General features: G+C 47.6%; 1 protein-coding gene across 2 annotated transcripts in view; it reads right to left on the bottom strand.

The window, feature by feature from the left end:
* The window catches only part of fbxl7 (F-box and leucine-rich repeat protein 7), a 391,183-nt gene that overhangs the window by 39,241 nt on the left and 337,775 nt on the right, over positions 1 to 14,167 (bottom strand). Inside the window, exon 1 of one of the 2 annotated variants that reach the window (XM_041183228.1) lies at positions 11,175 to 11,307. The exons of the other annotated variant lie outside the window; for it this stretch is intronic. Coding sequence (XP_041039162.1) covers positions 11,175 to 11,208 — 34 coding nt within the window. The 5' untranslated portion in view covers positions 11,209 to 11,307. Of the gene's footprint in view, positions 1 to 11,174; positions 11,308 to 14,167 lie in introns of those variants that run through there. 2 annotated transcript variants of the gene reach the window in all.

The raw sequence follows: 14,167 nt of genomic DNA, 5'->3' as shown, positions 1-14,167 counted from the left end.
CGAATAATTCCCATCCACCACTACTCTTCCGTCTGGCTGAACTTGTTCTCACACTGAACAATTTCTCCTTTAACTCCTCTCATTTCCTCCAAATAAAAGGTGTGGCTATGGGTACCCAGATTGGCCCCACCTATGCCTGTCTCTTTATTGGGTATGTGGAACATTCCTTGTTCCAGTCCTACTCTGGCCCCCTCCCACAACTCTTTCTCCGGTACATCGATGATTACTTCGGTGCTGCTTCATGCTCTTGTCGGGACTTGGAAAAATTTATTAATTTTGCTTCCAATCTCCACCCCTCCATCATTTTCACATGGTCCATCTCTGACACTTCCCTTCCCTTCCTTGACCTCTCTGTCTCAATTTCTGGTGATAGACTGTCCACCAATATCCATTACAAGCCTACCGAGTCCCACAGCTACCTCGACTACAGCTCCTCACAGCCCGCTTCCTGTAAGGATGCCATCTCAGTTCGTTCGCCTCCGTCGCATCTGTTCTGATGATGCTACCTTCAAAAACAGTTCCTTTGACTGTGCTCTTTCTTCCTTAACCGAGGTTTCCCACCCACGGTCGTTGACAGGGCCCTCAACCGTGTCTGGCCCATCTCCCGCGCATCCGCCCTCACGCCTTCTCCTCCCTCCCAGAAACATGATAGGGTCCCCCTTGTCCTCATTTATCACCCCACAGCCTCCGCATTCAAAGGATCATTCTCCGCCATTTCCGCCAACTCCAGCATGAGGCCACCACCAAACGCATCTTCACTTCACCACCACCACCCCGCCCCCGGCCCGGCGGCATTCCATAGGGATCGTTCCCTCCGTGGCACCCTGGTCCACTCCTCCATCACCCCCTACTCCTCAACCCCCACCTATGGCACCTCCCCATGCGTACGCAAAATATGCAACCTGCTCCTTCACTTCCTCTCTCCTCACCAGCCAAGGGCCCAAACACTCCTTTCAAGTGAAGCAGCATTTCCCCCAACTTAGTCTACTGCATTCGTTGCTCCCAAAGCGGTCTCCTCTACATTGGAGAGACCAAACGCAGACTGGGCGACCACTTTGCAGAACACCTTCGGTCTGTCCGCAAGAACGACCCAGACCTCCCTGTCGCTTGCCATTTTAACACCCCACCCTGCTCTCTTGCCCACATGTCTGTCCTTGGCTTGCTGCATTGTTCCAGTGAAGCTCAATGCAAACTGGAGGAACAGCACCTCATCTTCCGACTAGGACTTCCGGACTGAATATTGAGTTCAACAACTTTAGATCTTGATCTCCCTCCTCCATCCCCACCCCCTTTCCATTTCTTCCCCCTCCCTTTTGTTTTTTTCCAATAATTTATATAGATTTTTCTTTTCCCATCTATTTCCATTATTTTTAAATCTAGTCGCAGAAAATCTATACCTTTTATGCTCTTTTAGTCTTATTTCACCCCACCCCCACTAGAGCTATCTGTACCTTGCGTGTCCTGGCATCCATTCTTAATTAGCACATTCTTTTAGATAATATCACCACCTTCAATACCTCCTTGTTCTTTTGTCTGTGACATCTTTTGATTATCTGCTCCTATCAGTGCTTGCTTGTCCCTACAACCACCACCCCCCCCACTTCTCTCCCCCCAGCCCCCCACCTTAAACCGTCTTATATTTCACCCCTCTTCTATTTTTATTTAGTTCTGTTGAAGGGTCATGAGGACTCGAAACGTCAACTTTGTTCTTCTCCGCCGACGTTGCCAAACCTGCTGAGTTTTTCCAGGTATTTCTGTTTTTGTTTACAATATTACTATGGTGGCCACCAATGGACTTGCATTCATTTCCTAGAAACTGAAAGGCAATGCTCCTTGTGCAGCTGTTAACGCCAGGTCAGCTCAGTCATTTTCTTCGTCCACTTAGAATGTAAAACCAAACCCTCCTGACAGCCTTCAGTTCCATATTTCTATTGGGGCAGCTTTTTGTCTTGTATTCATATGCATGTATAGATAGGACTGCAAGAAAACTGTCAGTCACTCTCATATTCAACCAGACAAACCTAATCTTTTACATCCATGTGAAAAAAAAAATTGATTTAAACCATCTGCAGCAGTTAAACAAAAACATTATTTCTCCCTTTAGCAACGTAGTCTTTCAAATTTTTGCACATTAGGTCCAGAGCTCCAGTTACATCTGCAGGACAGTAAAAATAAAATTTGCAATACCAATAGATTTATGCATGTGGTAATATGTTAGAGTTCTGGGAGACTATCTCATGGTTTAATTGTGGTTCTTGCAAAGAAAGCAAAACACTTTCCATTTTCCGGCTATTATGATTTATTCCTAACATGCCTGGTTGAAGGTGCAGTGGATTATTTTGAGCTAGTTAATCATCAACATTGGAATAATACTAATGATATTGCTTGAACTCAAATTATGTGAGGCCATAACTGTTACCAGTTGTATTTCAAGACTATTAACTTATTTCATTACCGTACAACAATTACGTGCATTAAATAAAGTTAATAAAGCAGACATTGGCCAGAATTTTCTGTCCCCATTGGCATTGGTGGTCACGGAGGGCGTGAGTGGACAATATGGCGGGAAGGCCAAAAATTGATTTCACGATGTCGTGAAACCAGTCTGCTCCGCCCATCAATGGCAGGCCGCGATTCCTACTGCCGGATATCGAGAATGTCCTTTTAATACATCTGCATATCATTATAAACCCTACCCAGCAGAATCATCCCCCCACGCTGGATCAACCCGGCATGTTGACATGCAATGCGTTTCACTACAGCATTTAAAAGTCATGCACCTGGTGAGCTGAACTTCAAGGCGAACTCGGAGGTGAGTGCACACTAACATTGCGCAGCGCTCACAAGGGTCGCCCGCTGGACTTCAAAAGTGAGGCGCTGCGCATTCAGGTGAGGGCAGGGGCAAGTCGCTTCTTCCTGGCTGGCTGATACTGCGGTGCCAGGGCAAGGGCTGCACTACTGTTGGGGCGTGTTGAGAGGGCAAGGCAGCACGTTGTGGGGCAGCTTTGGGGGTGCAAGGGCTGTACTATATCTGAGGTGAATTGGGGGGTAAGGCAGTCCAGTCTGATAGTGATGCACAAGCACATGCGGGGGTGGGGGAGGGAAGCGACCACACATTAGGGAAACCTTGTATAGGGTGACCATTCCTCCACAGCTGAGACAGTTCAGGGACAGCCACATTGACAGGCTTGGAGTCAGGTCTCTAGCTTATCTGCCCACTCAAGCAATGCAGAAGTATGAAAGTGCCAGCACATGTTCCAGAGTTTTTTACCACTCGGACACAGACTGCAAACTAATGAGTATTTCAGTGAACTGCAGAACAGCTGGATGACTGGGCACATTGTACAATCTTCTTGCTAAAGCTGGCCATGAAGCAGTCACTGCTGCAGGTGCTCATAGCCCCTTGCAACATCATCACCCCAGTTTGACCAGTCTCCCCTCTAGTTCAAGCTAACAGTGCAGCCTTGCAGTGCGGGTTAGGAGAATGCCTGCGCCTGAGCTGAGAGCACAGCATGCAGTCCAGTGGGTGAGACTGCCACCAATCGGTCAGGGGGAGCGGGGCAGAGGTGGGTGGGGTTTCAGACAGCCATGCAGCACACTAAACTGTGGCCATCCAAGTGTTGGCCAGCACTCCCTGGGATGTGTTAAGAGGTCTTCAGACTTAACCAAGAGAGGTTCTTAGTAGGGCATCCACTGTTAGTGGCCATGAAAGTGACTGCGGCGCTCAATTTTTGTGCCAGTGGCTCCTTTCAGGGCTCCACAGGCAACCTGTGTGGGATATCACAAGTCTCCTCAAGCTCAGATCTCCGTGGCAACATGCGGTCAAATATGTCAAACACAAGGGCTTATACTCGCTGAATGTTTAGTTGCTGTGCTGTGACAAACACATCCTGCAGGTCCGCGCACAGTTCCCAGGGACTGTCCATGGCTCCTCTATTCTCAGTAGGTCTCAGATTCCTGACGCCTTCCAGGATCCACAGAAGCTGCAGGGGTGGCTCCTCAGGGATAAGGGCTACCCACAGAGGACATGGCTCATGATACCCGTTCTGCAGCCTCAGGCTGCAGCAGAGAGAAGCTACAATGGGGCTCATGCTACAACTCGCACTTTGGTGGAGCAAACCACCGGAATGTTAAAAGTGAGATTCCGATGCATGGACCAGTCTGGTGGAGCCCTGCAATACAGTCCGCAGAGGGCGTTAGGTATTGTCATCATCTGCTGCGCCCTTTACATCCTGGCGCAGTGACGGGGTGAGGAGCTGGCTGGGGAGGAGGAGCTGGAGGTCTCCTCCGATGAGAAGGATGTTGACAGGGATGAGGATGATGAGGAAGGTCCTCGAAGGTGAGGATGATGGCGATGAGGCCATCGCACTGGTGAGATGAGGCAGGCCCTCAGGAGGCCCTCATAGCTGCTAGGTTCATGGAGGATGACGACGATGTGCAGTGACATGAGGAGACACCATAGGTCCTCACACTGCATCTGTGAACGTTTGATTCCTGTCTGGTTGATAGCAGTGCAGATACCTTCTGTGATAAGGCCACTGTCATGGAGATGCAGCAGTTGCCCTTAGCCCCTACATTCCAGGAGGATGATGACGACATGTAGTGGGTTCACTCCATAGATCCTCACACAGCTTATGTGAATGTCTGATTCCTGTCTGGCTTGCATCTGTGGACAGGGTCACATCATGGAGATGCAGCAGGGAAACTTTAAATTCTCCTGATTCTACGGCGTCCTTCGTGAACCCTTCAGGACCCACTGTCACTGGACACAGATGCTGAAGAGGTAGGAAGCCAGCCGCACCTCAGCGGTACTGAGTGTACACAGAATGACGGAACTCTGTGCTGCTGACCCAGGATATTCTGACAAAAATGATTAGTCCCATCAAGGTGCAGACATGAAGAACGTGTTCAGAGACAGTGAAGGCGCACCATCAGTGTGCTGGGAAGTTGCACAAAGCACAGGGAAGAGGCCCTGGACTAAGACATCTGCCTTTATCTTGTGCCGGGACCAAGGTTTCACATCTGAGTGACACAAACACTGCTCATCGTAACAAGGAGCCTTAGGCAAGGAGTCATTCTTGGGAATTTATTTACAATAGTGAACATTATGTACAATGATTAACACCCATGCCCAAGCTGTGCAACTACGTCTTCTTAACCTTCCTAACTCTGCTGCTACATCTTAGTGCATCCCCAACAGCCACAGCGGATTTGGAGGCAGCCTTCTGACTGCTACACCCTGTCTGTGATGACCATGACGGATGTCCTCTGGAAGGCCAAAACCTGAAGGACCCAGCCTACTTTTGGGGTTCTGCTATGTGTTAGTGGCCTCTTCGACCTGTGGAGCTGTAGCTGCTGGTGTCACAGGAAGAGGGGTATCGGATGGGCCGGACACTCCCGGAGTCACCTGGGTGAATGGCCCTGGGGCATACACCCGCTGATCCTTCTCCCTACGGGTACCTGAGGGGCCCTGACTGACTCCTTGAGGAGAAGGGGAAGCTGGAGTGAGCTCGAGCTGCCCCACTCCCTACTCACATTGACACTGTTGGAGGCCAACTGTGGCATCAGTGATTGAGTTCAGCCCATGTAGCAGTGCAAGACCAATGTCCTGGACCAAGGTCTCCATGGCGGCTGCCATCCTACCAGTGTTGACCTCGATGCGTTGGCATGCCAAGCCTATCACCTCAGCCTGAAGGTGGATGGACTCCGCCATCGTGCCTTGCAATCTGAGGAGTGTAGTGGACATCCCTTCCTGTTGTACCCGAATTTGCCTTTGCATATCCAGCAACTGAGTTATGACCAAGTCCAGAGGCTCGTCATCTGATTTGGACTCAGCAGATTTCTGGCCTCCAGCAGTCCTCTGAGTGCCGGACACCTGAGGAGTCCCTGATGCCGCTTGCTGTGGATCAGACAGTGCGATGTGCTCACAGATAGTGACCCCAAGGCTACTCTAGAGCTAGATCCCACCGAGGTGTGTGTCCCTGCGCTGGTGGAAGGTGTGGGTGACGCTATGATGGGTCTTCAATGAAGGTCTAATCAGATTCCTCTTCGAAGTGTCTTCAGGGCTTGAGTTGTGGACCTGAGTCATGGACCCCCTCAGATGTATTTCGTGAAAGGAGAGATACCTAGTGCATGGCAGTGGCCTGTTAACAGGACACATCACTCACAGCCTTTTGGATGTTGCACTGCTGGATCCTCACTTAGTTGAGCACTGCCAACCTCACCGTCAGCACAGGAATGGCCCAAATAGTTGTTGGCCAGCTGGATGGCTCTCTTTTCAAAGTCTGTGTGGACCTTGATGTCAAGCATTCCTCCACCAGTCTGAGACCTCTCCCTTTTGTTGTGTTTCAACTTGCCCTGTATGAATACAGATGGAGAGAATGTTAGCAGGACACCCGCCAGGCCAGATGATAAAGGTGCCTGGCATGTGTGGCCATCGCTGTCACCGCCTCCCATGCTGGATTTGTCACCTAGCTTGCTGGTCTTCGTCCAGACCGGTGGGCCTCCTCTGTGTCCAGTATGTGCCCGAGGGAGGCGTTGCTAAATTTGGGGGCAGCATGTTTCTTCCCTTTGGCAGCCATGAGTTTCCAATGTCTTAGAGAGAGTTAGCTATGTGTAGAGGCACCTTTTAAATATTGTGCCCAGATTACTGAAGGCCTAAGGTGATGGCAGGGCAGGTAAATCAGAGGCTGCCCCGCCAGCGTGTTTCCTGGGAATGCATTATTAATCAGGTGGAATATGCCGGAATGGGAGGATATGGCGCGAAAAGCCCTAAAATATCCTTTTTCCCGTCTGCTACCGCACTTAGTGCAATACTGGGATGATCCCACCCTGTATCTAACATTAGATGTGATTCTGCGATTGGACAACATTTGCTAAATAATCCTTTGTGTGCTAAAAATTACGCTGACAACCGGTTTAAGATTGTCAGTCAGGCTCACAGTATGGAGCATTTGAGTGTACTGGAGGCTACATATATTAATACACCGGGCCCTGTTCTTTGCAGACAGAAAGAACATGTACATACATTGCACCCAATTCAGCTAAACAAAATAACTGACAGCTAGTTCATTCTTCAGAGCAATGCCTTAACCAATCAGAGTCAAGCTGCCTGGTTTAAATTTCAAGCAATACTTGGCAGTTAATTGCCAGTCACCATCAACTAGTGCATACCCCATGGCAACACCTCTACTAATCAGAGTCCACATGCCAACAAATGAGCACTCTCTGCTCAGTGTGAATTTGTTGTTTTCCCATGCATTGTATTCTTACAAATTGTCCAGATGAATGCAAGATTAAAAGTTTCAATGAAATGTCTCTTTTTTTCAGCGATATTTATTTTTCTGTGGCCCTTGTACTGTAAAACTCCTTTTCTCTATCCCACCCTTTTCTGTTTGGATGTGTGGAATGGGATGTTGCTGACACTCCTATTGCAGGTTTTGTATGTGCAAAATAAACTAACCTTCTGAGTTAATCCTAACTCAAGTTTGCTGTGGATTAGTAGTAAAATGGGATCACAGAAACCAAGGGGTTGGGAAAGCACGCCACCGCTCATTCTTTAAAATCTAATTCAAACACCTTCTGCTTACGGACAGGTGGTAAGAGGACATCAGTGCAGTTTGCACTCTCTCTCCTGTCCATAACAATAGATATAAAAGGAAGAATGTAGAAGAAAAAACAGAAAAATTGGTTACTGGGGAAATTACAACTTGACTGCTTGGTTCTTAACAAACTTTCTGTGATTCTATTTTGTGATCACCTACTTTAACAACAGTATGTCCAGCTTGGGCATTTCATTTTTGTGCCCAGTCAACTTTATTTTTTTGCCCTGTATGGTTCATCCTACTTGATGGACCACATCAAGTGGCCAACACACTCTCTATGGCCTCTGCAAATGAAGCTTATGTTTATCCAAAAGCTAGATGTGCAAATGCAAATCAATAATTTTTGCCACTACTACTGCAACTATTATTGAGTAGACAGGCCGGGTTTTCCTGATCCTGATCCAAATGGAGGGAGAACAGGGAAAAAACTGCTGTGGAGACACATGGAAGTCCTGCCATCAGTTCCACCCTCAGCTATTTTCCTGAGGGCAGGGAAGGAGCACGCTGTGGAACAGGCCCGTTCCTGTTGAAGAGCTCATTAAAGGCCTCCTGGGTTGATTAAGAACCTGCCCAAGATAAAGTTTTTTTAATTTTCAGGGGAGTGGGTGTAGAGTAGCCGCTATTTGGTTTCAGACCAGTTGCATGGAGGTGCAAACGGAGGCGTGAAGAGTTTAAAAGGTGAACAAAAATGGTTGTTAAAGTTTAAACAGTTATCCCTTTGTAGTTAAAGTTCCATTACAGGTCAGTGGAGGAGGGAGAATAAGAAAATTGCCAGTTCAGGGGGTCCCCACCATCCTAGCATTGCCTAGCACTGTATGGGCATCAGAGCAGTGGGCACAGCTTCGGACTCCACTGAGAACCAGGAAGGGTGCAGATGGATATGGGTGCTGCATCCTCAGAAACCAAGGCCATTGTAGATGAGGAACAGCAACCAGCACAGGAAGGGCAGAGGGGGCGGGCATCAGGAAACCACAAGAGAGGGATGAAGGACATTAAGGAGAAGGAGACACTACCCTGAGAGAGGATCTACAGTCAGAGGCAAAGACACCTGTAGATGATCAAGAACCAGTGACAAAGGAAACAAGGACTCTCTAAGGAGATGATCAGACACATCTGTGCCCTCATCAGCTGCAGGCCTCTGCGGCATTTCTCACAGGTGGCTACACACTGCTTCATTACCCAGGTGACAGATGCCCTCTTTATAGATGCTGCCAACACATTAGGATCACAACTGAAGGGGCATAAAGAGCTCAGAGGGCATTGTGTTGGGTGCCAGGAGCAGTCAGGTGGTGGCCCTGCAGCACCCTCAGGCAGGAGGAGATGATGCTGACAAGAGCGGTGCATGGTACCCCTGCTACACCCTCTGGGAAGCGAACCTCCATCTTCTCCCTCAGGAGTGCCAGGCCTCCAGCTCCCTTATGCTATCACCAGTCCCTGTGGTACAGTGGAAGTCTTTGGCACAAACTCTCTCCTTCTGGACAATGAGCAGCCTCAGTGATGGCTGCTCTGGCTGGCTGAAATCTGTCTCTGTTCCTGCTTCCACAAATTTTAATTTGGTGGGAAACCTGTGCCCATCCCAATTGAGGGCTGACCCCCCTGAAAATTGCAAATGAAGTCAGATTTCTGGTAGAGACAGGTTTTTGACCCCCATAAAAATCCTGCTTCCTGTTTCTCATCTCCAGTGGTTAAATCTAGATCTGCATCTCCATGTCAGGAGGCATTTAGTCCTCTCTTCATTTGTGCCTCCTGCCATGAAGAGTTCATCTTTCCTCCATCTTAGTTAAAAAAGGCATGCCATGAACTCTGTCCTACTATTATGTAATGGAGCATGGACATCATCAGCTGTCCCTCATTCAAGGATAAAGTTTGCTCAGGGTCACAAGTTCCTGCCATGGGTTTTATATGAGTGAATAGGCTGATTCTTGACCCATAGATCTTTGGTCAGGAAGTCCCAAGGTATAGTGGGATCTGAAGCGCAGGATTTGCTTTCTTTCCTTTCCTTCTCTGCTGCTGTTCAGCCTCATCAGTGAGATGCTGTGACTCAAAGCATGATGTAGCTGAATGGCAAGTTGATGCCATTCTAAACAATTAGTAGCAAGCTCCTCCAAGTGATGTCGCACTTTAAGAAGAGCTTCAGAGTATCCACTTTGGTGTTTTCTTTATCCTCCCCTGGAATGTTGGCCATTTGTGAATTGAGAAAACAGGATCTGGTGAGGGTAATGGTTTTCAGCCATCCAAACACAGAGTCCAGTCCATCGAAGTTGATTTTGCAGGAGTTTTGCCTGAATGTTTGTGCAGTTGGTTACATGAAGGACATTAGCATTTGTCCAATGGTCCTCCCATTGAATCTAGAGGAATGCAGGGAGAAATCGTTGATGAAATTTCCCTAGCGCCCTTATGCATCACTTATACACAGTCCAGGTCTCACTACAGTACAGCAGTGTGATGATGACAATTGCTCCATCACTAGGACTTTCGTTGACTTATGGAGGTCTTTGTTGTCAAACACATGGTGTTGTAATTTGTAGAAAACCGTGGTACCACCATTGTCTCAGTATTTTTCGTGTAACCATATTGGAAAGCCAAACACATTGGTGCTAAATTGGATAAGATCTGAAAATGAACCAGGGGTCTCAGTGTGTAATATGTGATTAACCCATGTCCACTCACTGTGTTGTAGCAGCATATTAAGTGTATCTTATATGATTTCTGTGAACAGTCAGTGCTACTACCTACGCTGTTACTGTATTGGTAGCGCCAGCCGATTGCATGCATCAGAAGGGAGCTAAATATTGCAAATGGCCAGCATTAGTTAAAGGCAATTTGTACTGATTAGAGGGAAGTGCATTTTGTTTGCAAGAAGTGGGGGAATCATTTAAAAACTGATCGAGCCTGCTGATACTGTGAGTAATGATAACATTCACCAACATTTTCAGAAACCACACTGGAGATCTTGTCGGAAGGCATGAGGAGAAGGAGGGAAGTCCTGTATCTACCAGGAGGCAGGAGGCTCTCCAGATACATGCTCAGGAAGTAGCAGGAAGAAATAGTGGCGGGAAGAAATATCAGTGCCATGAGTGTTGTCTCAAGAACATGGATGCAGTGTAGAAATGAGGTATCAAGGTAAATGAGAAAATCTTCCAATGGTCTATCTTATCAACAAGCCCCAGCTAATGCTCAATTCACTATACCCCATCACCCATCTATCAACAACCTCTTTCAAGCATTACTCAATCCTAACATTCCTATTTTTTACCTTATCCTCACACACTTAGTACTGTTGCAAGCCATACAATCACAACTCATAGACATCTAGAGCTCTTCAACCGTGACAGCCAGATCACCTAAACATATTGCTAAACACTCACTGACATGCATATTTACCCCTTTCTTGCAGGAGAAGGCATGCAACAGGAGGCAGCAGCTGCAGAAAACAGGAAGAAGACACATGTGCCTGCAATCTTTAACCTCCATGGAGGACAGAGTGATAACTATCATGGGAAGGGTCATCGCTGAGACTGTGTGGCCACTGTGCGGCTGAAGCAATAAATGATGAGGCTTTTTGCATACCTAATTCTCTTCTCCTAAGCCATTTCTTCTGCATCCATCAATCTTCTCTGACTTGAAAGCCGTAGAGTGGAAGCACACACTTTTTACTTTCTCCTCTCCATCACCACATCTAAACACTCGTCCATTTTTCCTTTCAGATACCCAAGAACTGTAGCCTTCCACGCCAGAAGAGAAAGAGAAAGAAGAAAGTGAAGATGAAAAGACAGCGTCACTTAATCTTACACTCACAACTACAAGCTCAAATACTGACATTGCACATAATTTAGGGCTAGGATAGAGGTGGATCTGCATGTGGTGAGAAACCAGATACAAGTGCACAAGAGCAAGGCAGGGGGGAAAGGATCATGCAGTTGGCAGCCTGCCGGAGGATGAGGTCACACACTAGTTCTGCTGCAGAGGATTCAGATGAGGACTATAATGAGCCAGGCTACATAAAAAGGATAAAAACAAAAAAACTGCGGATGCTGGAAATCCAAAACAAAAACAGAATTACCTGGAAAAACTCAGCAGGTCTGGCAGCATCGGCGGAGAAGAAAAGAGTTGACGTTTCGAGTCCTCATGACCCTTCGACAGAACTTGAGTTCGAGTCCAGGAAAGAGCTGAAATATAAGCTGGTTTAAGGTGTGTGTGTGGGGGGCGGAGAGATAGAGAGACAGAGAGGTGGAGGGGGTTGGTGTGGTTGTAGCGACAAACAAGCAGTGATAGAAGCAGATCATCAAAAGATGTCAACAACAATAGTACAATAGAACACATAGACCTATGTGTTCTATTGTACTATTGTTGTTGACATCTTTTGATGATCTGCTTCTATCACTGCTTGTTTGTCGCTACAACCACACCAACCCCCTCCACCTCTCTGTCTCTCTATCTCTCCGCCCCCCACACACACACCTTAAACCAGCTTATATTTCAGCTCTTTCCTGGACTCGAACTCAAGTTCTGTCGAAGGGTCATGAGGACTCGAAACGTCAACTCTTTTCTTCTCCGCCGATGCTGCCAGACCTGCTGAGTTTTTCCAGGTAATTCTGTTTTTGTTTTACATAAAAAGGATGATGGCTGTACATAAACAGCAGCTTGGTGTACTGGAAAGCCTGCCAGAAAACCTCCATTTAATTTCAAGGAGCACAAAAGTGTCTATCATCAACTTGACACAGGGTTTGTGCAGTCCTTGGAGTCCATCTTTTCCCAATGTGGTGGTGATGCAATCCATCATTATGCAGTGTCTGATGACCGATGACAGTTTCCATTGTAGCACATGCAGCTTCATCAATGGTCCCAGTGTTGCAGCAGAACTCAGCCGGCTGCCATCTTGACATTGGTGTTTTGCTGGCACCCCGATGTTCACAGCCCCCACTTAGCCACACCGTCTCCAAGCCCACCACCCAGGATCCAGTAAAATTCTGCATATTGTGCTCCTATACAGTGCTATCGTTTGGTTTGATATTGCAATTGTTTACATTGACATGATCAGAAGACAGGAAGGAAAATATATGTATCAAATCATCCTGGCTACTTAATAAATTGATTGCATTTTTAAAAATGGACCAATGGCTGGATTAACAAAATGGCCAGGGCTGACCACATGCTCATAGTTTTGGAAGATTCTAAGCTGTTCCAATGGACAAAGGCTACATCATTATCCTCCTGGAATGTGACTTGTATTGTATAAAGATTCCAGCCAAGCCAACACAAAGGATTTGTAAGTGATTAGTCTTCAATGTTGTACCAATGTTCTTCAGAGTGCCTTTTGGACGCCGTGGAAGCTTGCTGTGATGCCCTTCACCACCGTTCTGGCTGCAGAAGGGGAAGCAACATCACCAATCCAGCTTGGGAGGCAGTGGCAGCGTGGTCAGTGCCAATGCCCTGCAAAAGAGGACAGCCACCCAATGCTGAAAGAGGATGAATAGTCTCTGTTATGCCAGGGTAAGTCACTCTTCTCATCACTCTCAATTCTCACTCACAAACCCATCACACATCCACAGGGACCTCACTCACTGTTGGTTCAAGGGACATCACCATTCACTCTCTCTCAGACACCGTCACTGTCCTTATCCCATCCATGTGACCACTCACCACCCACACATGCCAGGCATACTTATCATCTGCCCTGGCAGGCCTTCTGCTTACACTTTGACCATGTGTATTCATGCAGGACAAGCTGGCACACAACAAGAGGAAGAGGTCACAGACTGGTGGAGGAATACTTGAAAACAAGATCCTCACGGAGTTTGAAAATACAGTCATACAGCTGGTCGGTGAGGATCTGGACTGTTCCTGTGCTGATGGTGAGGTTGGTGGTGCTCTCTCAAATGAGGATCCAACAGTGTAACATCCATCAGACAATCATGCTGTGAGTGATGTGTCCTGTTCTGTAGACCCCTGCCATGCACTAATTATCTCTTTTTGCTTTCGCAGGCGCATCTGGGAAACAGCTGAGGGGGTCCATGACCCAGGGCACCGAAATCACATCGGAAGAAGAATCTGAAGGCTCATCACAGCACTCACCCACACCCTCCGCTAGTGTAAAGACACACACCTCGGTGGGACCTAATTCTAGGGTAGCCTCAGTATCACGATCTGGTGAGCACATCGCACTTTCTGATCCACAGCAGGCAACGGCAGGGACTTCCCAGGTGTCGGGCACTCGGAGGGCTGCTGGAGGTGCAATGGCAAGCTCGGGAAAACCAAGAAAGGATGTCTGCAGTACTCCTCAGATTGTAAATAAACTCCTAATAAATAAACTCTGATGAGCAGTGCTCATGTCACTCAGACATGAAACCTTGTTTCCTGCACAAGATAAAGGCAAGTGTCTCAGTCAGGGCCTCTTCCCTGAGCTTTGTGCAGCCTCCAGACCAAATTGATGGTCCAGCCTCACACTCCCTGGACACATTATTTATGCCTGCACCGCAATGGTGCTTGTCATTGCTGCCAGAATGTCGTGGACAGGTATCAGAGTGTTCTGTTATTCTCTCTGTGTGCACTCAGTGCATTTG

Source organism: Carcharodon carcharias, chromosome 3 (genome assembly GCF_017639515.1).
Source record: "Carcharodon carcharias isolate sCarCar2 chromosome 3, sCarCar2.pri, whole genome shotgun sequence".
In the NCBI taxonomy this organism is placed as follows: Eukaryota; Metazoa; Chordata; class Chondrichthyes; order Lamniformes; family Lamnidae; genus Carcharodon; species Carcharodon carcharias.
The sequence above is the reverse complement of the archived record's forward strand: the minus strand, read 5'-3'. Positions and strand labels throughout refer to the sequence as shown.